The 25,343-nt window shown below is 43.7% G+C and overlaps 2 protein-coding genes across 2 annotated transcripts; one reads left to right on the top strand and one right to left on the bottom strand.

Moving 5' to 3' along the window:
* Nucleotides 1-1,414: 1,414 nt before the first annotated feature.
* LOC119560144 lies at nt 1,415-4,417 on the bottom strand. Its single transcript, XM_037873498.1, has 5 exons — nt 4,187-4,417; nt 3,663-4,001; nt 3,111-3,530; nt 2,619-2,771; nt 1,415-2,556 (listed from the first exon to the last, which is right to left on the bottom strand). The coding sequence occupies exons 1-5, from the start codon at nt 4,395-4,397 to the stop codon at nt 1,475-1,477; spliced, it is 2,205 nt and encodes a 734-aa protein (XP_037729426.1). The 5' UTR covers nt 4,398-4,417; the 3' UTR covers nt 1,415-1,474.
* A 1,868-nt stretch (nt 4,418-6,285) lies between these two features.
* Nucleotides 6,286-13,130, top strand: LOC119560456 (glutaredoxin domain-containing cysteine-rich protein CG31559). The gene is made up of 2 exons (XM_037873903.1): nt 6,286-7,152; nt 12,657-13,130. The coding sequence occupies exons 1-2, from the start codon at nt 6,286-6,288 to the stop codon at nt 13,128-13,130; spliced, it is 1,341 nt and encodes a 446-aa protein (XP_037729831.1).
* Nucleotides 13,131-25,343: the final 12,213 nt, after the last annotated feature.

A 25,343-nucleotide genomic window follows, 5' to 3' on the forward strand; every position in this document is an offset into this window, starting at 1 on the left:
TATGCCGCTCACTTTACGATATAATGGAATCGCGTATAGGTGGCGCTTTACAACATCGCTTTGGTGCTTGTATGTGTCCATCTCCCTTTTGTTCCCTTTAGCTGAGTAACAAGTATCTGATAGTCGAGACACTCGACTATATTTTTCCTTTAGACGCTGAATTGTTGCCACTGATACCGAATTTCGGTAGCAAATTTGTGGATCGTATGTATATCTTTCTATTATCGATCTGTTAGAGTTGACGTGGCACTCTGCTGAAACAAACTTGCGCTGCGTAAGAAGCTCAGGAATCAGGACGCCAAATCTCAATAGCCTAGCTCTTATAGTTTCCGAGATCTCAGCGTTCATCCGGACGGACGGACAGACGGATAGACGGACAGACGGACATGGCTAGATCGACTCGGCTAGTGATCCTGATCAAGAATATATATACTTTATGGGGTCGGAAAAGCTTCCTTCTGCCTGTTACATACTTTCCGACGAATCTAGTATACCCTTTTACTCTACGAGTAACGGGTATAATAAGTTCGCTAGATATGTTTTAGCGTAATAGGCGTTTGCGGGTGTTAAAGTTGTTTGGGGCCGGTAGTGATAAATGTCCGAGGTTATAAGCCCAGTTTTGTTCTTACTGAAAATACGAATGTTGGAATGTTCCGTTCTAATGTTATTATTGGGGGACTTTCCAAAATGAAAATGTTAGTCCCTTTGTTTGTGAAAAGAAGAGAAAGAGATAGAGAAAGAAGAAAGAGAAATTAAGACGTTCTCTAAATGAGTATTTGTGTTCTCAATTTGAGGATGTACTGAATTGAAGTACTAAATTTGGTGAAAAACTTATTTATATATGAATCCCTTTTTGGTTTTGGAGTCTTGGGGACTTTATTGGTGTATTGGTGTATTATTGGTGCTTCTCAATAGAAGCTCGAGATGAATCTTTTTGGTTAGCGGGAAATAAAGAAATCATATTTTGCGATCGTCACGACCCCCCATACCTCATTAAGAGGTAATTTGTTTGATTATTAATTTCTGCAAGGGTATACAATTTGATTGTTTTCCATCATAAGGACTTAAGTTCTGCGATTTGAACATATAATAAATGCTTAATTGAATTCAACGATTTCTTAACGATTTTCATCACAGCTGTTTGCAAGCGCGCTTGCCCATGAAAACACCTCCGCTTTACCCATCAAGTTACACATAAAAATCCTAGTGATCCTGATCATTAATTAAGAAGGTATGACCAATAAGTACCGCCCAGCTATCTCTAAAAAAGGTGCTTTGCTGCTTGCCTATCGTGATCTCCCTTGCGCTCCCTTTAGTTGAGTAATGGGTTTCTGATAGTTGGGTCACACCTCCTTGTTCAAGCTGTACTCAAAAAAAAGAAATACAATTCTTAAATGTAGTAAATTGTCCATATAATTTTGTAAGCTACTATAATTAACAAATTAAACTTAGTTCTTAACAAAGGAATAAGTAACTAAATGAGAACGTTTTGATTACTTCTAGCGCGTAACAATCGCATTATCAAGGAGTTCTTGTCCAGCCCGTAGATGGAGGTCTGGCCACTGGACTCCGAGAATGACTCATCCGCCGCGTAGTCCGCGTTCAGGGTGGTTGTGGCCAACTCGTCGGAGGCCACGGTGGTGGTCGACTCGCTGCCGGTGGTTTGACTGTTCAACTCCTCGGCTTCGGTGGTCGAAGACGGTGTGGGTGTGGCAACTGTGGTGCTGGAGTCAAAACTGGTGGTTGGCGGATCAGTTGCCTCCTCGGAATCGAAGGTGGAGTCTTCACTTGCCGTTTCCACTGAGGAAGAGGCAGTACTCACGCTGCTGGGCCATTCAGTGGTCGATGGGTCGGTGGTGCTGGGCGGCGCAGTGGTGCTTGGCACGGGTGTGGTTGAGGTCGAAGTAGTGCCTTCTTTGGTGGCCAGCATGAGCAGCAAATTATGCTCAGCATCTTCATAGGCACTGGCGGCATTTCCGATGTCCAAATTTAAAAGCTCCGTGGATGCCATGCTCAGAATGGCTGGTAGTTTGGCAGGTGGTGCCGCTGTGGTGGTGCTCGTTGAGCTGCCAACAGTGCTGGTGGTACTTGTCCCTTTTGGTGAGACAGTCCAGTGATATAAAGGGTGTTTCGGGCCGTGCGTCTTCTTGAAGGATGTTGGCTTTTTTCCAAAGAATCCCTTGACATTATCGAGAGTTTTTCGCACCAGCCAGTTGTCATTGGAGGACCAGGAGGCATCTTCATCGGTGCTGACCTGATTTGAGCCACTTGATGCACCGTACCCCGAAAATCCCGCCTCTATTTTGCGTATTTTGCGATTGTTAGCTTCCAGGGACGGCGATGTGGCCTTTATAGTTTTCTTTACTAGCTGATGAGGTTTGCTTGGTGCGAGTGGATTCTTTAGCACTGTGTTGGTAGATCGATTATGTAGTGCGGAGGTATTCTTTCCATATAAAACAGGTAGCACCAAAGGCAGTGGACGGCTAATCTCAGTGGAAATTCCCTTGGCTTCCCCGCTGGTCTTTGGACACTCACCCTTGTGGGATATCTTCCAAACTGCAGGAAAGTTTGCATTAAATATTGATTATTAGATTTTAAAAAGTAAGAATTAAACTTACTGATTTTTGGATCCCTGCAGCGAACTCGCTCCAAATAGCACTCGTTGATTATTGTGTGCTTGATGCCATTGCGGGTGGCACAAATGGGTTGATACACTGTGGGGCAAGGCTTGTCACAGCGACGACAAGCTCCGTCGTGGGAAATGGTCCATGCTGTAGAAGATAGAACTGCCATTAGAAAGTGCCTACATAGTCTGGTTTATTAGTTAGCAACTTTACGTTATCAAAGTTAAAAGTTTGCTTTGCGTCAACAGAAACGAAAATGTATGTAATTTGAAAAAACATCTATGATAGATACCAAGAGAAGTTCTTCGCTGCTAAGCTCATCTGTGTAAATTTGTCCCAATAACAATACATTCTGCTGACTTATCTTAAAAAACTATCTTCCCCAGCTCGAACCTGCATCGAATAAACACATTTTTCTGCCACCCCTTAAACTGGTTAGGAAATCTAGTAGACTGTCCCAAACCGTAATCTTCATGAAAGACTCACCGTTTCCGACTTGTTGGCTGTACTCCATCAGTTCGCAGACAGTGGAAAAGGTGCGGGTCTGACCCTTAAAGCTGCCGCAAACGGGCTCACTGCCGAAAACGCACGACTTCACGGGGACTCGACGCACCTTGGATTTCGGGGGGACCACCACGTAGGGCTTCCTGGCGGGCAGGGAGTAGCTCTTCTCCATGGCGCCCGTGTGGCTGATGAACTGCGTGTGAAAGGTCGAGGGGGCGTAGATCTGCACGGCGTCCTCCGGTATCTGGAAGTCTTCCGCCTGAGTGGACAACCTTCTGCCTTTGTGGCTCCGTTTGGTGCGTTCCGCTTCCGACTTTGGCTTGGTCTTTGGCTTCTGCTTGCGACTGTGCTTCATCTTGGTGCTGTCCTCGCCACAGAGACCCTCGGAAACGATGCGCCAATCTGAGCACAGGAAAAGCACAGGAAATTGTTTTCAATCTTATCGCATTGCATTGGAAAATGGATATGGATATGGAGCCCATAAATATACCGAAAGTGGGAAGAGATCTTCGGGGTTGTTTTATGTGTACTCACTTCTCTGGGTCCTGATGTTCTCGGCGTTCACTAGACACTCGTTGGAAAAGGTGGACTTGACTCCCGCATACATGGCACAAACCGGACGATAGATCCTGGTGCAAGGTACGGGCACAGGTGCTTTCTGACTGCTCTGCAGCACGGTATTGGCCTTGGGACACACCCCCCACTGCTGGACCATCCAATCCGATCGGGAGAGACATGCTGTTCGCATCATTTCGCAGCGACTTCTGAAGGTCCTGCGCTCTCCACTCCGCGAGCCGATCCCACAAACTGGCTGATATCTTGAGCTGCATTCGAACTCGCAGCTGGGAAAGCATAATCGGAGAGTCACATCATCTAAAGAGGAATAATAAAATCATTAAAAAGTAGTTCTAGTAAATTTAGGTTATTTTTGTAAATCCCAGTTCATTCTCAAAGCATTCAATTAAAGTAGATATATGATCATTTGTACAATACATTTTTTCATATACGTAAGAATTCTTGGTGAATTCACGTATGTATCCCAATCCTAAATTACTTACACAGAGGGCCATTCATAAGGTTGCCCCGCTGGGCCTTTCGCAGGTCACACTCGTTGGCGAACAAGAAGTACATTCCATTTTCCCGACTCTGGGCGCACGCTGGAGTGTCGTCGTCCGAGCAGAGCATGCTCATCTGGTCCCGGGCAGCGGATGCCAGCAGTACTTGTAGCGCTATGCCAAGGCAGAGACCTATCACCTTTCGCCCAGCCATGTTCTTGCGGTTCTGAGACTGTTTCGAAACTCAATGCAACTCGAGATGCGACCGGGCCTTTTATAATGCCAGCAGTGGCACGCGTCGAAGTATGAAACATAGTTCATATGGCTCGATGACATTATCGGAGCCGAAATTCTGCAGACATCACATTGCGCGATAAACACGCTTGGCATCGGCGTTCTGCGAATTTTGTCACAGTCGATAGATGATTCGATTGTACGGATTCGGTCTTTTGATAGCGCCACCCGTTGCGGCAATTAGATGCACCCAAAGTGCGGAGTGCAGACTCTGCGGCTACGTGATATTTGGTCGATTTCGGAAAAGCGGCGAGATAAGCTCCGAGTCGGCATTTGCATAGATTGTGTGGCGACAGCTTTATAGTTAGCATCTTTTCCGCTCGTCTCTAAGCTGATAATGCGCTCATCCTCTGCCAGTTTTCTGGCATAAATATAAATATATGTGTGCGGGGAAAATGCACAGCATAAATTCTTTTTCGGCCAACTCATGCCCAGCTGCCGGCACATTTCCCCGACAACTGAATGAATTATAGTAACGTATGCTATCTGTGCAGGAAGTTGTCCGAGATGCGGCGGATAAGCCCCCGATGACGGCGACTCATTCAATGAAAAATTCAGAATATTGTCACGCTCACAGTGTTCAGACAGTCCGAATATTAAGGGCTATTTTGCTTAATAATCGCTCACTTGGGTGCTTTAATCGCTGGAATTGTGTTCACGCAACATGTTTTCGATTTAAATTCTTAATTAGTCAGCCCAAAGATGGGAAAAGTAATTGTACAAGATATTTGGGAAGGTCATAGCTTAAGTGTTAACCAGTTTATTTATATTTAGCGCTTATCATACAAATGAATAGTTCAATTATACAAATCATTTTATTTTATTAGAAATATTTGAAGCTTAAATTATAATTTTATGTATTTCTTTACTTTCGGCTGCATAAAGCCAATAGTATACATTTGGATTCCGTTAATGATTATTATTGAATGATTTACTTTTAAACAAATGCAATTCTTTTTTCACAATGTTTTTGGCGAATGCTTACGATGCTATTTGCCATAACGTCTTGTAACCCTTTAAAACCAAGCATTCTGTTATTTATAGATTATCGAATGCTGCTGCCAAAAGCAATTAGGCATCCACCGCTAACCCAAAAAGTGGGTCAAGAAGGTCAAGTTCCGCCGATGATGGGACCTATAATTGAAATATTATTTAATAACCGCAGCGGAACAGTAGGCGCTGCTGGAGTCTCCGCTAATTTGTGTTCTTACGGTTCCCCAATCTCGGCTCTCTAATCTGGCCAGAAGATCGGGCCTGCTGTATTCGCCAGCTCCCAGATGGCATCGCGTCACAGTCACGCGCAGGCGTCATGCCAACTTTGGCAGCTGCTGCTCCCCAGCTCGGTGGGCCAATTGCTAATTTCGCGAGGCGGCCAGAAACTTCTTCCCCGGCTAATGACAAACAATTTGAGCCCCAGCAACGGGTGCTAAAATTACAAGATCTAATAACGCGCGGCGAAGGTGCAATCTGGCCGAAAAAAAGCCCGATGGAGTTGCTGAATCGCGAAGAGAGCGCTGAATAGAGTGGCTCAAAGAGCCGGCGAGAGAGTCGCGTGGAGCGATCGCAGGCCCGGTCTGGCCTACCGTCTTGGCCAGAAAAAGTCGGGCCAGTCTAACGACGAGATCTGAAGCATAAAGACATGCGACGTCTCGGGTGCAACGGCCGTCAGAGTCATTGAACGCTTGCATTTTCCTGGCCAAAACGGAAAAGCTTAAGACGCAGCTCTTAAATTCGAGACAGTGGCAGCCGAAAGTCGGCTTACCCAATAAACTCTAGATAGACAAATAAATAAATAGATAAACTCAAGAATGGTTCTGGTCACGCCACCTGTGAGTAAGGGCGGGAACGCGGGCGGCTGCTTCATGGATCAGTACCAGCAGTACTCGGCCCACTGTGAGACCGCGGACAGTGGCAATGGCAGTGACCTGGAGAGCACCGGAGTGCCCACCAAACCGGATGACAGCGAGGAGAGTGGCCCCTCCTCCCTGGGCAGCGACTCGATGCACGGGAGCAGCACGGAGTACGTGAGGCAGGCGGCCTCGCAGCCCAGTGGTCAGCGGCAGCGGCAGAAGTCCCTGAGGGTCCTGGGCGCCCTGCTGCCCGACAGCCTGCTCAGGGACATTCGCGACCGTAGGAGCACCGAGTACGTGGTGACCTTCTCCCAGACGGAGGAGGAGGAGAAGATCCCAGTTCCAGACAAGATCCCGGAGAAATCAAGTCCGTTTCGGCTGGCCCGCGAGTCGCTGAGCGAGGAGAAAATCGAGGAGCTGCGGGCCGCCGTGGAGCGGGCCAACTTTGTGCAAACCGGTGAGGAGCCACTGGACAGCATCGATGCCACCTCGCTGTCTCTGCCAGCCAGCAGCAACATCGGCGGACACCGCAGCAACATCAGCTACAAGTATGCAGACGACCAATACTACAGCTTTCACATTAACGAGCACGAGAACTTTGGCGGGTTCTCGAGAAACCGAGACGAGGTGGACGAGGCAGGGTCCGAGAGCGGGATCCTAACGGAACAGCAAGACCTCTTCGCCGGCTACCGGGATGTGCGATGTGGGGCCAGTTCCACGCAGTCCACCATCAGATCCGCCAAGGGAACGGTGCGGGGCGTCAAGAACCGTGTGCGCAATGGAATAGCCACGTTCTTGCAGCTCCAGCAGCAGCCCAATGCCAAGGTGAGTGCCGGGATCAAGATGGGATGGGATAATGGGATGGGATGGGATGGGCTGGGTATTCCATGGTTCAGGTCGAAGAGGCATTACCAATCAGCTCCGTACTTCTTTTACCGGTTTTAATAATTACAGTCATGAACTTATTTTCATGCAATCGTTACGCACTGCATTTTATTGAGACACTGATATCATACATACTCTTACACCTCTAGTCAGTTGAATAATATATCTTAATTCCACAATCTCATTAAACATTTTGTAAGCATTTCATTACAACATTTTTGTAGGGATTGGTATTTTATGGAATGGCAATGCAATCAAATAAAGTGGCACTGTTTTCCAATATGGTTATTAGTAGTTAGGTTTAAAATTCATAGAGATTTTTAAGAGTCAAATAAAAGTATTTATTTATCTAGCCACCTGTTTGGTTAGATATTGCTTAATGTAAATAGTTAGATACACTGGTTCTCTTTATAATGAAAAGGTTTTGAAATTTTGGTGAAACTTGTTCATAAGATTTAAAATGGTAAAGAAGTCAGCATATCTACTGGAAGCCCAGTAAAAATGTTTTTCAAAAAAATAATCGTGACTTTGATATTATTATTTGATAATAGCTTAAAGTTGTAGGCTTAGGAATTTTGTTCAAGCATAGCTAGAAAACTTAAAAAATTTCACAAAACCTTACGATTTTGGAAGACTACGCTTCAGTTAAAGTTATGAATCCCGATATAAATATTATCCTGGTTATTTAGTTCTGCTGCATTTGTTTATTATTAAAAAATATTAAAGTAATAAAATGCATGAAGAAATCAGTAGATATAGGAAATCAATTAATAAATATTTCTTTATAAAAATTATGCAGTAGTTACTTTATTTTATATTTTTATTTAATTGCTAATAAGTTCCAAGTTGAGCGCATAGTAATTCGGTTTAAGCTTGGCTGGGAAACTTAAAAAATGGTCAACAAATATCACGATTTCGGCCGACTCCGCTATATTTCAGCCGCAGCTGTAATTATGAATTCCGATATGAATATTCAGTTATCGATGGTTACTCAGTTCCCACGCTGCTGGGCGTCGGCAGAGGCTTCCCGTGGCGTTGAGTCACCTGCTCGCCCAAATTATGCAACTGGCTCGGTGCGAGCATCTTGCCAATTGTCCGCACCTCGGCATTTCTGCTGGCTGAAATGGAGAAAGTGCTGGCCAACAATTGAGGCGGCCGATGTGTGGCTGCGACTTTTCAATATCTTTCACATTTCGTATTTCGTATTTCGTATTGCCCGTAATCTAATGAACTGCCAGTGGCTCCCCGGCCCGCGACAGCCCCCGCCCGAGAAACCAGCTGCGCTTTCAGCGTCTTCGCCGGTTTCTTCTTCAATTATAATGGAAACCGTTAAGTGGCTTATTTTGTCTCCGCCGATGTCGTTTTGTATGCGCTTAGCGCGCGTTTACAACTTGCCCAGATAGCCAGATATCTCCCTGGCCAAAGTCGGGTTTGTTTTTGGCCTTTCGTTCCCAGAGACATGTAGCTTGGGTGCGGGATTGACACGACTAATCGCAGTTAATGTCGGGCAGTTGGGGAGCTGGAAAACAAATAAAAAGAACAGCTAATTCCGCGGAGACAATGGGGCTGAGTGGAATTGTCATCGTAAAAGCGCGGCTGGTAATAGTTTCTTTTTCCGAGGCGTGTTCTCGGAACTAGTTTTGCATAAAGAGATCTTTGATCTCTGATGGGGCTCATTAATTCACTTGATATATCAATATCTACCCAATGATTTATGATCGTTGGCGGGAAGAGCTTTCTAGTATTTTGAATTAAAATCTTCGCTTTGGAACGTCTTCCTTAAAATCTTTTGATAAATCTATTGAATATTCAGTTCTTTGACTTAGAGTTGATATTTTGGAGAGTGACAGTATTCTCATTAAGAGTTCCACCTTCTAAGTGTTAAAAATAAATTAGACAATTTGTGAATGAAGTCTTCTGATAAGTCAGGGGAATCCTTAGGACCTTTACCAGTTACTTAATATTAAATAATTTGCGGAACTTCAAGCTATTATTTGTTATAATACCCATGGCAGATGTTGTTTTATGATCATTGGCTTGCAGAGCTTTCTAGCACTTCGGTTACGTCTTCAGAGTCTCTGCCAAAAATCAAACAAATTTCCCATTTTAATATCTCAAATTATCTGAATTGCCGCCATTAGGAATTCCCCTTCCCAAATCGCAGCTCATATTAGGGTTTCGAAGTAGTTGTGATTGATTTCCAGTCTTTCCACACCGAGCGCTATTTAGGATCGAAAACCTGTCCCCATTTGATGGATTATAGCTCAATCGCTTTTCCGCCCATTTAGGCGCTTTTCTCCCGTTTTACCTTTATCAACCGTGACGGGAGTAGAAATCTTTTCTACTCCATATACACACTTCTGGTCGGGTATGATATTGTTTTTATGCTTTTTAACTTTTATGTGAGATTTCCCTTTATCTAATTTAATGAGCAGATTTTAGATCACATTAATTGTTTTGTTTGCGTCTCGGCCTGCGACTCGCTAGCTTTTCACTTTCTGAATCAGAGTCTGAACCTGATGAATTGATGGAATGATAGCTGGCTCGCCGGACTAGAAACAACGGATCGGCATAACTTAAGTGGCTGCTAACTGAATAGAAATGTTTTATGGCCTTATAGCGGCTCGCATGCAAATGAGAAGCAGCCGAGCCCGGCCCACAATGAGGAAAGTGAGATGCTGAGGCGGCTAATTACAATGCAGCCGGTATGCAGAGCAGTAAAAACCGAAAGTGAATAGGCGGGCTGGCATTGTCTTGGCCTTTTCTTCGGCCCTTTTCAGCGCACTGCTGCCAGCCATAATTGGAGCGCTCACCGAATTTTCGACGGCCGATTGGCTTGCCACAAATCAACAGTTCAAATGGCCAGTTCGGAAAACCCACAAATCACTTTGTCACCTTCGAGAAGCATCAGCGATATCTGCTGGCTCGGCATTAGCCTCCATCTCGGAGTTGATGTTGCTGTTGCTGTTGCTGTTGCTTTTGCCCAACTCTTCGATTGCCAATCACTCCACCGCTGGCTCTTGGCCATACAAGTGACCTGCTTTCTCTTTTGTCCACTTATATGTAGCAGTTGCTGCTGCGCTGCTGCTACCGTGATGTTGCTGCCGTGATGTTGCTGCCGTGATGTTGCTGCTGCTCGCGTTCATGTCGCCGCTGTGACAAAAGTCGCGCTGAGGTCAACCGTGCAAATCACGTGTGGCAATTGTTAATTGCCCCGTGTTTATGTTTTCGGCAATGCAAATTATCAGCTCGAGCTGACATTGAACAACTGACGGATGGTAGGCCACCTCCACCACCACTTGGTGGTTTATTAGCCCGGCTGCGGGGCTTTTCTTTTCGCCAGAAGACAATCGGTGGAATTGAATTGGAAAAACAGCTCGACGACGTTCACTTAGAGCTGGAGTTGACTTTCCATTTGACCGCAGCTCGCTGTGTTTGTTTGTCTGCCAGCTTGTTTGTTGTCGATTTGGTTCGTGCTGCGTGGCTTTGAACTTTTTCCTCAGTTTTGTCGTGAAATATTTTTCTCGCTTTTGTCGTTTATCGTTGACAACGGCACTTGCAGCTGCATCTCTTTCGGAATGCTGTCTCCGTCTCTTTCTCTGTCTCCGTGCATTTTCCATTTTCCATTTCCCTGCCTCCGCCAGCTTATTAATTTTCTGTCTTTCTATTGCAATGCAAATTCTCGTCTCACCGGTTTCAGGAGGCTTCAATCCCGTACACACAAAATAACTAAGTAATCACCAATTTTTATGTAAGCACAAGAGTGTTGTAAGCCCGCCCTCCAAATACTTTTGACCAAGCAATGGCTTTATTTACAAACACCATGAATATTTTACCACAGTTTGATGTGACGTTTTAATCATATTGAAAGGCGGCTTAACTTGGTTAAATTTTGTTTCCTACTTAAACTAGAACAATATTAATCTGGTTGCTTTATTAGTTTTTTTAAAGGGGTTAATTTATGTAAATAAATAGGAGGGTCTTTTAAAAGTATTATCCAGTGTTAGAACATTAATTTCATTCAATATTCGTTTAAATACAAAATGCTAAATTCATTTTTAATACTTAATATATAAGTATAGTGTAGGACAAGCCTTTTCTTTCTGTGTACGAAATGCATCTCCACGGTTCATTGATACCTGAGTCGTTTCGCAGGTGGGGGAACCGGGATCAGATCGGATCGGTTCGGTTCGGCTTGGTTCATTAGCCAAAGCAGACGCCACCAAAGTTGGCCAACTAACGGAAATGTTAATTGTCAAATGAAATGAGCGAGCCCCAGCTGCGAACCGGTTCGATCTTACAAAATAAGACATCATAAATTGTCGGGAAAGCATTCCAGGTTTCCATTGTGCCGCCATCTAACTCGGACTCTGGTTGTGGCCACGTCGATTGCCTAGCAGTTTTCCTATTATTGCTTAATTGAATTGATTAATAGGATTTTGAGTGACATGCAGAGTTGCTCGGTTACGTGACGCTGAGCTGCGAGCTAATGAACTCGAAGCCTGGCAGAGAGAGGCTTTGGATTGGGCTTTCCACCAGCCGCAGATCGAGATGCAATTTCCAACCAGTTTCAGGCTGCCAAATTCCAACGCCCCGTGTGGTCTTTTGGCCAAGACCTGATTCTAGCTCCATGCACTGCCTTTGAAGTTTGGGTTCCCAGTCCGCACAGAAAATGAAACATTCCAATCTCAGTCGAAATTAAGGACATTGTCAAATTTGATCATTAATTTTGCTCAACATGTTCAGCAACGGGTTTTACATTAAGCAACATCATTATTTATTCAACAATATGAAAGCTATAAAATAAACTAATCCAATTATGTCGCAAATAAAAATCAAGGCAATGAAAAATCTTTGCTTTGCTTTTCTGCTGTTCGGAATAATTAGTATATTGCTTAGCATAATATTGCAAAAATATATAAATAATAATGAAGTGGTTATTAAATAAATCTTAATACAGTTAGCACAGCGGAATTTAAAAGAATCAGGAGTCCAGTCTGTTGCTTTTGAATTGAGATACTCTTTTTTTTAATAAGATAGTGTAATGACTGGTTTTTCTAATGCCAACATTTTCATCATCACAAAACATTAAAAATAGAACTCGAATGCAATGGCTAACCGTGTGTCTGCAAAGCAAACTCAACCGTATAATATGGGGCTTCGAGTGCTGAAATCTCTATTGATTCGGTGTTACGCCTGCAGAGCGGCTTCCGCGTCGCCTTTGTCTGCGGTTGGCCTTCATCCTCGGTCGGTGGAGACCCAATTTGGCATTGCCATTCTTGCCTGACCATGACAGACTTCGAAATCCGCGCTCTGTGGCGAATGGCGCGCCAATTTCCAGTTTTCGGTGGCCTGCTTTTCAGCATTTCAGCCCGCCGCCATGAAACCAGAACTCGAACTAATCTCTGAACTGCTTTTCCCCTTTCCCCTCTCTCGCCCCACAGAACTTCAAGGAGAAAGACCTCGGGAAGGTGGTGCTGTACACCACCAGCATGGGCATCATCCGCGAGACCTACACGAAGTGCGCCAACGTGAAGCAGATCCTGCGCACCCTGCTGGTCAAGTTCGAGGAGCGGGACGTGTTCATGAGCGTGGAGTACCAGGCGGAGATGCGCCAGCGGATGCGGAGCGGCCAGGTGCGGGTGCCGCAGCTCTATGTGGAGGGCCAGCACATCGGGGACGCCGAGACCGTGGAGCGGCTGAACGAGTCCGGCGAGCTGCGGCAGCTGCTCAAGCCCTACAAGTCCATGGCCAGCACATTCACCTGCCAGACCTGCGGCGGCTACCGCCTGCTGCCCTGCCCCTCATGCAACGGCTCCAAGAAGTCCGTGCACCGCAACCACTTCACGGCCGAGTTCGTCGCCCTCAAGTGCATGAACTGCGACGAGGTGGGCCTGGTCAAGTGCCACAGCTGTTGAGGCCGGTAGTCGTAAGCCCAGTTAGTCTTAGCCCCCTAGTACCCGTTCGGAATATCCTAGCCTAAGTAGTAAATAGATAGAACGTACAAGGGCTTGTGTTTTTATTTGCGGGGGAGGAAAACGGGAAGTTTAAATTGCAACTAACACAATAAGCTTTCTTTTTAGATCGCAGAACTTTTTTATTGAAAAATGTAGTACTTAAAACATATTTCGATATCGGTATAATTATTTTCGTATTATTCGGGATGTTCTAACCATGAGCGGATCCACGGGGGGATATAGGGGATAGATCCCCCCACTTTGGGTTAAAAAGATGATGTAATATGTATTTTATTCCAAATTTCTGATTTCTACTCAACACATTTCTTTTACATCCCCCCCCATAACCAAATTCGGGATCCGCCACTGGTTCTAATCTTGGTAGTTAAACAGAAAAACGGCTCAGTTTTATTATTTGTGGGATGGGAATTATGGGTTAATTCACAAAAAACTTTAATCATTAGTTAGTTATTTTAATGGCATTTATTTTTCTGTTTATATGAATCACAACTTTTAATATTCAACTTAAAATATAATTAATGAATAATAACGCCAAGCTCAGTTTATATACTTCGCTTTTGTACATTTTATTAAATATAAGTGCAATAAAAATATGCCTATATAAGTAGTCAATAGTTTGAAAACTTGAACAAACTACGATTTTTAAATAACCCAAGGAGAATATGTAAGCCTAGTGAGTAACTATGCTTAAGTCCAAATTTTAAGATAGTGTAACCATCAACAGCTCTAAGAATTCTGCAATAAATATAAAGTCAACGAAGGAGGCACTACGTCTTCATCAGTTCTTTTGTGCGCCAGAGGGGGGATAATGAATATTCTGGGTGGCCAAAATATCGGTCGGACCAATGAAACATTGCCCCAAGAACAATCCAATATTTGCCTGCAAATAAATAGTTTGCCTGAAGTGCAGAGCATATATTTCAGATGCAATTAAACCAGTTCAGCGCTTTAATTTTTCATTAATTTGCAATTGAACCGCAAAGTATGCAAAGCCTAATGCCGCTTTTGCGTTCAATTAAATGCTGCAGGCTCTCGAATGCTTGGCGGGGCTTAAAATTAATTTAGATATTTGTTGATTGCATTGCATACTTTTTGGCAGCCGTGCATTAGGGTTGCCAGCCCACATTAAAGGGCACAACCCAACCCACGGTGATTATTCCCGTTATGATCGCTCGCCCAAAATGACCTTTTATTACCACATCACCCGGACCATTGCTCTTCTGCCTTCTGTGGAAGTGACTTACTGCCCAAGTAAAGCAAAGGAGCAGAGCAGCCAAAACTATGCCACCGCAGAGCTGGCCAAGACAAAGAGTATATATTTCAGGAAATAGTTAAATGTTATAGGGGGCAGGGGCCTACGTCTACATGCACATGAACGCTGTAGCAATGATTGCTTTCCACTTCGGTCCTCAGCCCCTGGCTCATGCATCTATTCTGCCGAAAGTGCACTGAGAAAAAAAACGAGGTCATGGGGATTTTTTCAAGGCTGGGAATCTGTGTTTCGCTTTTATAGAAATATAGAAATATACAAAATATATAGAAATAGGCAGTAATCGAGCTTAATGCTATATTATTAATGTGGCAACTTGACTAGAGCATATTATTAATTACATCAAATAAAAGCAATTCTAAAATGTTGGGAGTCAGTATAAAATAATGAAGAAGAGTATATAAATTAGCAATATTTTGTATAATCCTTAAGTATAATGTTTCGGAAATGTTACGAGAAATATTAATAAAGTCAAGACGTTTTTTTTTTTGGTAAGATGTAATATTCTGAAGAGAAAGTAACCAATGGTTAATCGCATGTTATTAATCTTGCAATTTAACTTAAGCATTATATTAATCATATCAAATAAAAGCAATTCTGAAATGTTAGGAGTCAGTATAAAATAATGAAGAAGAGTATGTTACTAAGCACTATTTTATGTATACATATGTAGCTATAGCCCTTAAAAAAATGTTTACGAAATGTTACGAGAAATATTAAAAAAGACAAGAAATGTTTTCATATTTAGTAATTTTAAATGTTAATTTTAAAACTAATAAAAGTGGTTACGTCAATTATTTATTATTTTTGAAGTGATTTGACGACCTTTATCCCAGTGCATCTTCTGGCTCGGGGCAATTATGTAAACCGGCTTTTCTCTCTTTGCACCGCACCGACCATGCAATTTTCTCGCGCCATTTAATTTTTGTCGGCCTGCTCCTGGTCGAGCTGGGAAAGCTGGTGGAAAGCGGGGCAGGACCGTCTGCGTCCTGGCCTTTCTGCCAGTTAGCCAGCCATTCGGCATTGCCATTTGCTTTTGGTGTCTTTGTTAGTTATTGTTATGGCCCTTTTTAATGTTATTTTCCACTTGGCTCACACTTTTGTTAACATGCCGCCCCCGAACGCACAGCCGGCAACCCGCTGACCAACCGAACTGACCGAAGGAAAACCCTTTCTCGATGGCAGCGCCAGTGGGCGGGATTGTTGTGTTTCCGCCACCCGAAGGCCCCCGGATCGTTAAATTCACAGGCGGCTACATTGTAATTACCGAGCGGAGCCACCGTCGAGCTGCTGGCCCAAATCCTCGACCGAGGCGGCTTGATTTATGGGCCAACAGCGGCGTCGTCATACGCAATTTTTCATAAACAATTTGGCACAGTAACACACACAGAATATTCAGGGGCTGGAGACGGAGTCGGGCTGAGAGTGCGGGGCCCCCGAAATATTAAAATATATATTGTAAATGCCGGTAATGCTGACAAACGGTGGCGACGTCATGTGAGTGCCGACTGGTGGCCAAAAGCAGCGGGATGGCAGTCGATTCGCAGGACTCTGGGCCCGAGTCGGGATCCGCAGTGCCACATTGTGGCAGCTGGTCGCCTGCCAGTTAAGCTGGAGCCATAGCTGAACAGTGCACTGAGCAAAATCGGTAGTAGTTCGTAGGACCATGTTCGTAAATAACATATTTGTCATTTGAATAGTACAAATTTTGCATTAACCAAGGAAATAACCGAGTCAAGCCAATAATACCATAGTTAAGATATGTACTCATAGATTTACCCACATCATTATCGAATATTTTAAAAGGTATGTAAGAAGTATGTTATTACTTAATGACATAAAGTAAACTTTAATGCAATGAAAAAAATGTTAAGGTGCATTGCATCCGGAAATAATAGCACATAGGCTAGAAAATGGAGTTTCCCATGGGAATTTATTGCAATAAAAGTTCTTAAATATTTATGTAAGCTAAAATATTTTCTCATATTCTTCGAGTGTATAGAAGCAGTACGCCGAACAGACCCGCTTCTGGATGGCGCTGCCTTTGTTAAACTTTATCCGCGGTAATTAGTTTATGCGCGCAATTTCATGTGCAATTTGGTCATTAAATATTTTTTGTGCCTGGCGAGGGCGGTGGTGGTTGGGCATTATTATTTTGCCATATTTCGCCAGACTCCGGTGACTGGGGCCCTGGAATACGAGTATCTAAAAGCGATACACAGAGCCGGGAGCAGGTGGTCCGGAGCTCTGGCTCACTATAAATTAGTGTGTCAAGCGGACGGCGGCATCGCTCCCAATTGGCGACAAATAAAATTAGCCACACATTATGTTTTGGCAAAAACTTTCAAATTGTTTTGGCCACCGCTCCCGCAGCTCATTACGCCGTTGTTTGGGCTGCTGTTTTATTTTCCGCACCGTCCTGGCCCGATTCTGTCCCGTTCTGTACTGTACTGCCCTGTTCCCGGCGAATCGGGTCGAATCGGGATGGCCACAAATCACGGGCAGCTACTCAACGGATTATTAAGTGAAAATTATGGCACTCCGAAGACTCATAAAGCATTTACAATGCCTCGACCGGGGCAGCGGCGGTTAGTTACATTTTTTATTGTCACTGGGCTCGGGAGCTGCCGTAACCCATTTGCCGTCTGTCTGCCATAAAACTAGCGTGGCTCGCATTACGGGCCAGTCTAAGTCGCAGTCCCGAGATCCGTATTCGGGACCCAGAAAAATACCTACTTGCCCCCCGCGCTCAGTGTGTTCATAAGTTTTAATCTGCCTTCGTTACAATCAGCTGGATTCTGCACTTTCTCGCAGTAAAAAGTGGGTAATAATATCTAGGAGTAGAGTGATGAAGGAATGCGCTATACAAGACATTAGGAAACAGATATTATTAAAAAATGTGAGTCCAAGATTATTGGAAACATAAAAGTCCATTTAAATTTATTAATGACATTTGTATATAATATACACACTATATGTCATAATAACAAACATCCCTTAAATATATTTTCTTTTTGTGTCTTTAGTAAAAACGAAGTTTTAATGATTATGTATTTTATTTTTCGTCTTAATTAGTAACTACCAATTATTACATTTTTTCAAAGTATTTTAGAAACTATTAACTATTACCAGGATTTTATGGGTTAACGCATGGTGGAAACTTCTTATTTTTCTAGTAATGTAGCAATGTGGGTAACCGACTCCACCGCCAAGTGAAGGAGCTTCTTCCGAAATGTTTTCCCAAAAAAAGGAAAGTGCATAACAATTCGAGGGGGGCGCACTCTGAGCAGTAAATAAAATAAAAAGGCAAAGTGCGGCCAAGAGATAGCAAAAGTAAGCGAAGAATTGATTAAAATTTATGCTCCCCACTCACAAGCTCACTGCCACTTCCACACCCGAAGACAGGCGGCACATGTGCTCTATAAAGATATATCTCCCCGACAGCCATCCGCCTTTATCGAAATCTGCCCTGCGCCTGGTGGGATGCACTGGGCGCGCTGAACAACATTTTGATTAAATTATTTTAATGGCAAGTGCGAGATATATGGTAAATATATGCGCCGGATCTATCGCCGGCTCATCCTTCGCCTCAGGCGCAGCAGCCAATTAATTCAGCTGCGAACTATTAAAGCACACACTGGGCGCTCATAAATCGAGGCATGAGTTGGGGTGGAGGAGCTCTACCAGCAGCAAAAACAGAATCAGGACCAGATTCAGATTCCGATTCGGATTCGGGTTTGGGGGTCATGGAGCAGCAGGAGCTGGAGTATCAGCGGAGAACATCATGAACCAATTCTCCGGAGTGAGCTGCAAATGAATGAATATTTCATAGACGCGAATGCGAATAGATGCAGAGATGCAAAGGCACTGCCGACGCGGTATTAGCTAAGCAAGCAGCTGATGGACGGCTCGGGATTCGCCACGGATTCCAAAGAGTCACTGAACACGGAGAAAAAAGTGAGGATTATCCTTACTCTGGTCTTAATATGTGCTGTTTGACTTCAAAAAAGATATCATACAGTATCTACAAGTAAAAAAAAACGAATTAATCTGGGTGTCACAGAAATCTCCATCGGTTTTGTGGACGGTTGGTTTGAAAAGCAGCCAAAGATGCGTCTGTGTCACAGGATCTTCAAAGTTGTTGATGTTTTTTGGGTAAATTTGCTGTGATTTAAAGAATATTTGTTTATCAAAGTCTACTCGTTTGTTGGTTTTAAATCGACTACTCGCATTTTTACTGTGACCCCAATATGTACATCTTGGTTTGAACTTCGTTGAAAGGGATTTCTGTATCACAACAACATTTAAACCTAGTTCAAATTTTATATAAATGTTATAGTGAGGTGTCACAGAAATCTTTGATAGTTTGAGGGACGGATTATTTAAAATCCAACCAAAAAAACTTTTAGCTTAACAGAATATAAATGGACTCTGATTTTAGGAACATATCTTTTAAATCCTACTATTTGGATGGTTTTACATAGTCTACCTGATTTTGAAACGGGTTTTGTAACGCAGTGATTTGGTGCTAATGGAAAAGTGATTTCTGGTGGAAGAGATTTCTGTGACAACCATTATTAAAAGCTATTAAACTCCAATATACTATGACAAAAGTTTACTAGAGCTTTAAAAACCAAGTTGCTCGATAAATATTTTCCAGAGATTCGAAGCGACGAACAAATCCAGAACGGTAACTTGACTTTTTTCTGAGTGTGTGACCAAACTGTGTTCCCGATTTGGGCACCTGCCCGCATGGAGAGTCTCAGCACTGTCTTCCTTCCCAGCGCCCGCATTTAGGGCGGAATTCCAGAGCCCAGATTCCGGACTCCTCCGACGGTTCGGGGCCGCTCTGACTGACTGGTAAATATTTATCGAACACGATTCGCTCGTTAGGCGGACGCAGCACACACATCTCACATGGCACACCGAACCTTGGAGCTCTGAACATCGCACATCGCACATCGGGAGCTGAGTCCCTCATGTCTGCTGCTCTGTTGCTCCGTCTCGCACATTCGTTTTTCACTTTGATTCATTCCGGAGCATTTTTCAATTTCTTTGTGAGTGCCAGCAGAGGAATACCCTCTCGTAGGGATCTATTAGCTGGAGCAGGGTCCCCGGCCCGAACATCCTCGAGGAAAGGGCAGGGAAAGAGGTGTTCCCCATTAGCTGGCTCAATTTTCCTGCTCACCGACTATTGTTATGTTTTTTCCGAGCAGAGCATACATTTTGCCAGCTGGATTTTTCCCTGATTCTTATCTCTAGGTCGCCTTGCTCCCAGAGTCAAGCGATCTGTGTGCAAATTTCTACTGTCCTGGTGGGCGTTAGTTTTAAATTTCGGCTTAGCCCGTCCGTCGGCCTGGCTCTGTAGGCCGGGCCCAGAACGAAGCAGTTAATAAAATCCCCTGACACGGAGGCGTTTACATAAGCTTTTAGCAAATAATTGAGTGTGCGTGCCTTTGTTGCCATTGTTGTAGCTGTTTGCACGTGTATCGTGCGATTGGCAAAATTGCCGGGATCCGAGTCCCAATGGATATCGGGCCTGGGTCTCCTCGGGTTATGCTCTCCGTTTCATTTCCCAGTTCAGAATTCAATTGAATTTGCAAAAATTGTTGTTTACATGTCGATTTGCTTGTTTGATTTATGCAAAAAGAGTGCGTGTGTGTGTGTGGAAGGGACACACCATCGCCCGCACACTAATGCTGCTGATGATGTGTGCCTGGAGATTGGGCCGAAACAATCTTGGCCCGAAATGAGCGGAGCGGGCTGGTCAGCGGTGGGCACTTCTGGCATTAAACGAAATTAGCTGCCAATGGGCGAATGGCAGATTGCATCTGGGCGGTGGGCGTGGCATAAGCGCTTAATAGACCTGGGACCTGGATACTGGAGCCTTTTGTTTGGTGCCTGGGGATACTATATTTGGGGCGATTTCAATCTTGTTTGATAAATTTTCTATTTACATACGACTTGGCTGGCTCTTTCTCCGCTTATTTTCCACTTGGCATGGCCATCACGTATACGCATTACGCATACGCCGCGTTATCCCAAGGACTAAGAGCTTCGCCTGGCCGCTAAGTGCAGCCCCGGCACTCCGAGTTCCATCAACGTCAGCCCACATAATGACCTGACCAACACAACTCCGCTACCGAAAACACAGGGGTGTGGGGGGCGGCGGAGGGCCCTACAATGCAATACTCGAGGAGAAGAAAAATTTGTCTTCCCAACAAGTTGCAGTCAAGTTTGCCGGCGAGCTGGGGCGGATAAACATTTTTCAGCAGCAATAAATAATAACGCAGGACGTTGAGGGGCAGGATCTGGGGGGCGGTGGGAAATATTAATAATAAAAGCACACAGCAGCAGTGCGCATAAAGGGACAATGGATGCGAGCTGGACAGAATCTGGGCAGCCAACAAGAAAAGTGCATCCACGAATAAAATCAAAGCCATCAACTGCAATTGCGGCAAGGATCGCCGGGGAGGAGCAGAGGGACAGGAAAGGCGGATTGAATGGTTATTGGAAGTGCTCGGTGGGGATGCTGAAAATAAAACTTTTGCGCTTCCCTCACGGCCATAAAACTATTACGCAAGATGCATAAAGACTTTGTCAAGTGGAAAAATATGAAAAAGTTTTACATTTCTATGCAAAGGCAAGGACGTAAATTGCTTCCCCAGCCCGATGGATATACGTATATGTACGTATGGATATAGATACAGAACTCCATATGCGGCCCTGTTATCAGCTGCATGCTGTGCGCCAGAATCGACTAACTTTCTGATCCGCATTAATTGCCCCTAAGAGGCCATAAAATTTGGGCTTATTAGATGGCCCATCGATAGGGGGCACTGCGTTATTAAATTACAGTTAATAAAAACCTTTAATGGCCGATTTAAAGATTACAGCTATTCCGAAGGCGAGGCCAAACAATGTGGCAAGTCACCAGGCACACTTTCAATTTTCGGAAAACACATAAAACTTGATTATCTTGATTAAATTGCAAATCAAAAACATGTTTCAAGGATTACTTGTGTGCTGTACACACACATGCACACACACGAGTGTACGGCAGCGAGAGCTTATCAAACCACACACAAACACCAGCACACATCAAGGATATTTGTATACACATGGCACAATGTGGGGATATAAATAATAATTGTAAACTGCAGACAAGATTGCCAGGCCGCCCCTTGTGTGGGTGCGCCCATGTTAATCTGTTAACAAGGAGCTTAGATCGATTTCATTTCAAAAGTGTTTATATCAATTTAAAGTAATTACAGGCAGTCACAAACACAAAGCGGATCGCCAGATGTGTGGAAGTCACTCGAACATGGGCCTGCGTAATGCGAATATTACGAAAACTGATTGCAGCCTCGCTCCAAGGACTCCTTCTGCTGGAGGACCTCCAATCCTTTCGCTTGCCAGGGAAACTCGGCTGACAAGTGTGTTGACAAATGCAGCTTTTCGAATTGTTTGGATTGCCAGAAGTTGCCTTTCGCAATTAATATGATTATTGATTCGGTGCGACAAAGTTGGCTGCGATTCGCTTGTGGGTGTTGATTAATGTCAATCAACTGATTAGTTGCAGCTCAACTAATTGAATTAAGGTCCTTGGGGAGTTGCAGGCTGTTTGCGGCCAAACATAAAACGTAAAAGCAACACATATGCTGCTTGGCTGCACTATTGTTGTCAATCGATTCAGATTGCCCAGGCACCGGAAAATAATTGAAATTGAAAGAGAATCAAAGTGCCCATTATAGTTTAATTTGCATAAGTGTAATGCCGAATGCGTTTGTTTATATAATTTTCAAAAAACCTTTTTAGTCTTATTGAGGGCAAACACCTGATTACATTCACATAGCCTACAATAAAGAAATATCTTTAAGTGGCGTCTAAATTCCGTGTTTGGCCTTTGGTTTATTTCTGAAAGATATAATGTTTGTGCTTATCATTTTTGTGTAAAGCTGAAGATTTACGATTTTTTCGTGGGCAATGATTAGGACCAGTTTATGATATTCAATGTTTTAAATTTGTTTTTACTGTTTCAGTTAAGAATTGCAGCTCTAAATAATGATAGGGGTTGCTTTGTTAAAATACAATAAATAGGATTAAACTTCCAGAAACAAGCACTGCTAGGTCATAGAATTCTTATAAGAAATACAATAGAGTTTTAATAGCTTTTTATGTACTTTTAGACCTTAAGTCGCCTTTCCGTAAAGCTATAAAATCAACAGATAATTCTTTTAATTTACCTTCAAGGGTAAGCAACTTTCGTGATTTTATATGATTTATTAAGCCACTATGTCTTTGTGTAATTTAAAAAAAAATGTATTTAAGAGTGCACCGTTCATATTCCTTCCTTCCTTTCCCAGGATTTCTGAAGACTTATCTCAATCGTTTTGTAACCCATTTCTTTGGCTTATAGCGAATGGGGTGCATTCCGCTTGATGTGGCAGCTGTAAAACTGCATATTATGTGAACTAATTAAATGTCAACTCGAAAGCGACGACCCAAAAACTTAGTTGTGATACTACTGCCCCTGCTGCTGTTGTTAAAAATGCACGAGGCACGGATGGAAACTTGGCGGAGAAGCGCTTACAACGGGGCACCTGGCTCAGGTAAATCTCGAAATGTCAAAGAGATTAGCCCGGGTGGGGGCGTGGCCGGGTCCAGAGGCGAAGGCGGGGGCGGGGGCGTTTCGCACAGTAGTATGCCGAATGCCCGAACTAATCTTACCAATTCTAAGCGCATTGTCTTGCCAACTTCTGCGGGCTAGTTACGCCTTTTGTCCGTGTTCCTGCTGTCACATCCTTCGTCCTCCGCCTCCTCCGCCCCTTTTTTTCTGTCCCAAAGCCGATGTTTGTGGGCGTGGCCGGGTGGCAGGGATAAAAAACCTGGTGTTCGTACGTACGTACGTACGTGTGAGCAAAAAGCAAAAAGTGCCAGCGGCTCCGTGTCGATGTGTGTCTGTGTGTCTGCCCCCTGCCAGTGTATTGGTGTCGGTATGGGTGTGTATGTTTGCACTGCACTTATGCACATGTGTACAAACAGACAAGAGGGGGAGTGGGTTGGGGCAGGGGGTGGGAGTTGAGTAGATGACGCTGTAATAGCATTCAAAACTCTTACTAATGAGCAGGCAAGGCCCGCAGGAGGGAGCGAGAGGCAAGACCAGAGCGAAAGAGACAGCCAGTACCGAGTGGGGCGGAAAAGCGGGGGCGGCGGAGGTGCGGGTGTCGAGCTTTTCCGGGCAGGTGATGTGTTGTTGCCTGCAGCGCGTTGCCAGCAATGCTTGAACCAATTTTACATTGTACCTCGCAGAGTGAAAGGGAGAGGCGATGCACTGGGAGAAACACAAATTTCCAAGTGAAGAGTTTGAAAATACCCACCATAAAATATATTCTATAAGGTATTAAAATCTTCCTTTTCTAATAGGTAGAAGAGGTTTCATAATATTATTCAATTTACTATGTTGTCCACTGTTTAATAAACATGGATATTATTGTCTGCTATATTAAAAACACCTTATACGTGCCAAAGGATCATATCATTAAAAAAAGTTCTTTAAATATTTGTATTGTATACTACTACTACTATGAAACATACATTTATGTAGGGCAGATCCTAACGTTTTTTTCAAGATAAAAATGTTTTTATTTAATAATGTATATATATTTTAGAAATTAACTTATATTAAGTTATTGTGATTTAAATTATTTATTTCTCATAACATTTTGCCAAAATTGATTCTAGCCTTATCAAGTTACTTGATATTCTGTAAACCACAATGTCAATAGTATTTACTTGCTTCTTAATTGAATTCCACTCACATATTTTTCCCAGTGCGCTTGAGGGGCTAAGAAAGGAGTGGCAGCGGAGGGCAGAGGTCATTCTCAGAAGGCAGCAGCAGCGGCAGTCAGCTTCAAACTAATTGTGCAATTATTTTTGCATAAAGTGGCATAAACATGGCTAGAAGAGGCATTATGCGAGTGGCCTGGCTCTTGCAACACAGGAGCATATGTGATGCTTTTCTGGGCTCTCACGAGCGGCGGAGTGGGCGGGAAGGCGGGGGGAAATGCGGGAAAGTCGAGGGAAATGCAGGACAGGGGCGGCGTGGAGAGGGGAGGCGCGTGCCTAAGTGGCACTCGTAAAATTTGAATGCAATATTCATTATTTTTTGCACATTGTCTGTCTGTCCGATTGTCTGCCTGTCAGTTAGTTACATTTTGGCTTTTCTTTGTTGCGGCTTCCGCCGAATTACTGCCGGGGAGTGGGACCCTGAGTGGAACTACTGTTTAAGGACGATTAAAGTGGCTGTGGAGCTGGCTACGTTACGCATACGTCAAGTGGGACGTGTGCCAAGTAAAGTCACTTACTACTAAAACCATACTAATTATTGCAGGAGCCAGGCCATTCCCTGAAATATACCTTTTAAGATTGAGATTTCATCTGTTTGTGGTTACCCAGCGCCAATTAAATATGTATTATTATTGAGGAATTTTAATGCGGTAATTATGCACATTTATTTATCACACATGCCCTATTTGATAAATCAAACTAAGCAAGTATTGGAAATCAATTACGTGTTCAATATTTACTAAGCACCAACATCAAAAACCACAAATACGCTCTAAATGTAACACATATTAAAGTGTTTCAGCAGTCAAGTCACATTCCTCCTTATAAAGAAGGCAAGCAATTTACTTTGAGAATTTAATGAAAGTATTACCTGAAACAAGAAGTAAATATTGCATTATATATAGAACATGTTTCAAAAAGGCTTGTCACTTTATTTACCAACGAAAAACAATAATTCGTTGGTAAAATATTGGCATGTCTTTGTGGCCCCAAAACAATGGCCAGTGAATTTCCTTTCAGCATTTCAGGCAGTT

The sequence above is a fragment of the Drosophila subpulchrella genome, unplaced genomic scaffold (genome assembly GCF_014743375.2).
Source record: "Drosophila subpulchrella strain 33 F10 #4 breed RU33 unplaced genomic scaffold, RU_Dsub_v1.1 Primary Assembly Seq354, whole genome shotgun sequence".
In the NCBI taxonomy this organism is placed as follows: Eukaryota; Metazoa; Arthropoda; class Insecta; order Diptera; family Drosophilidae; genus Drosophila; species Drosophila subpulchrella.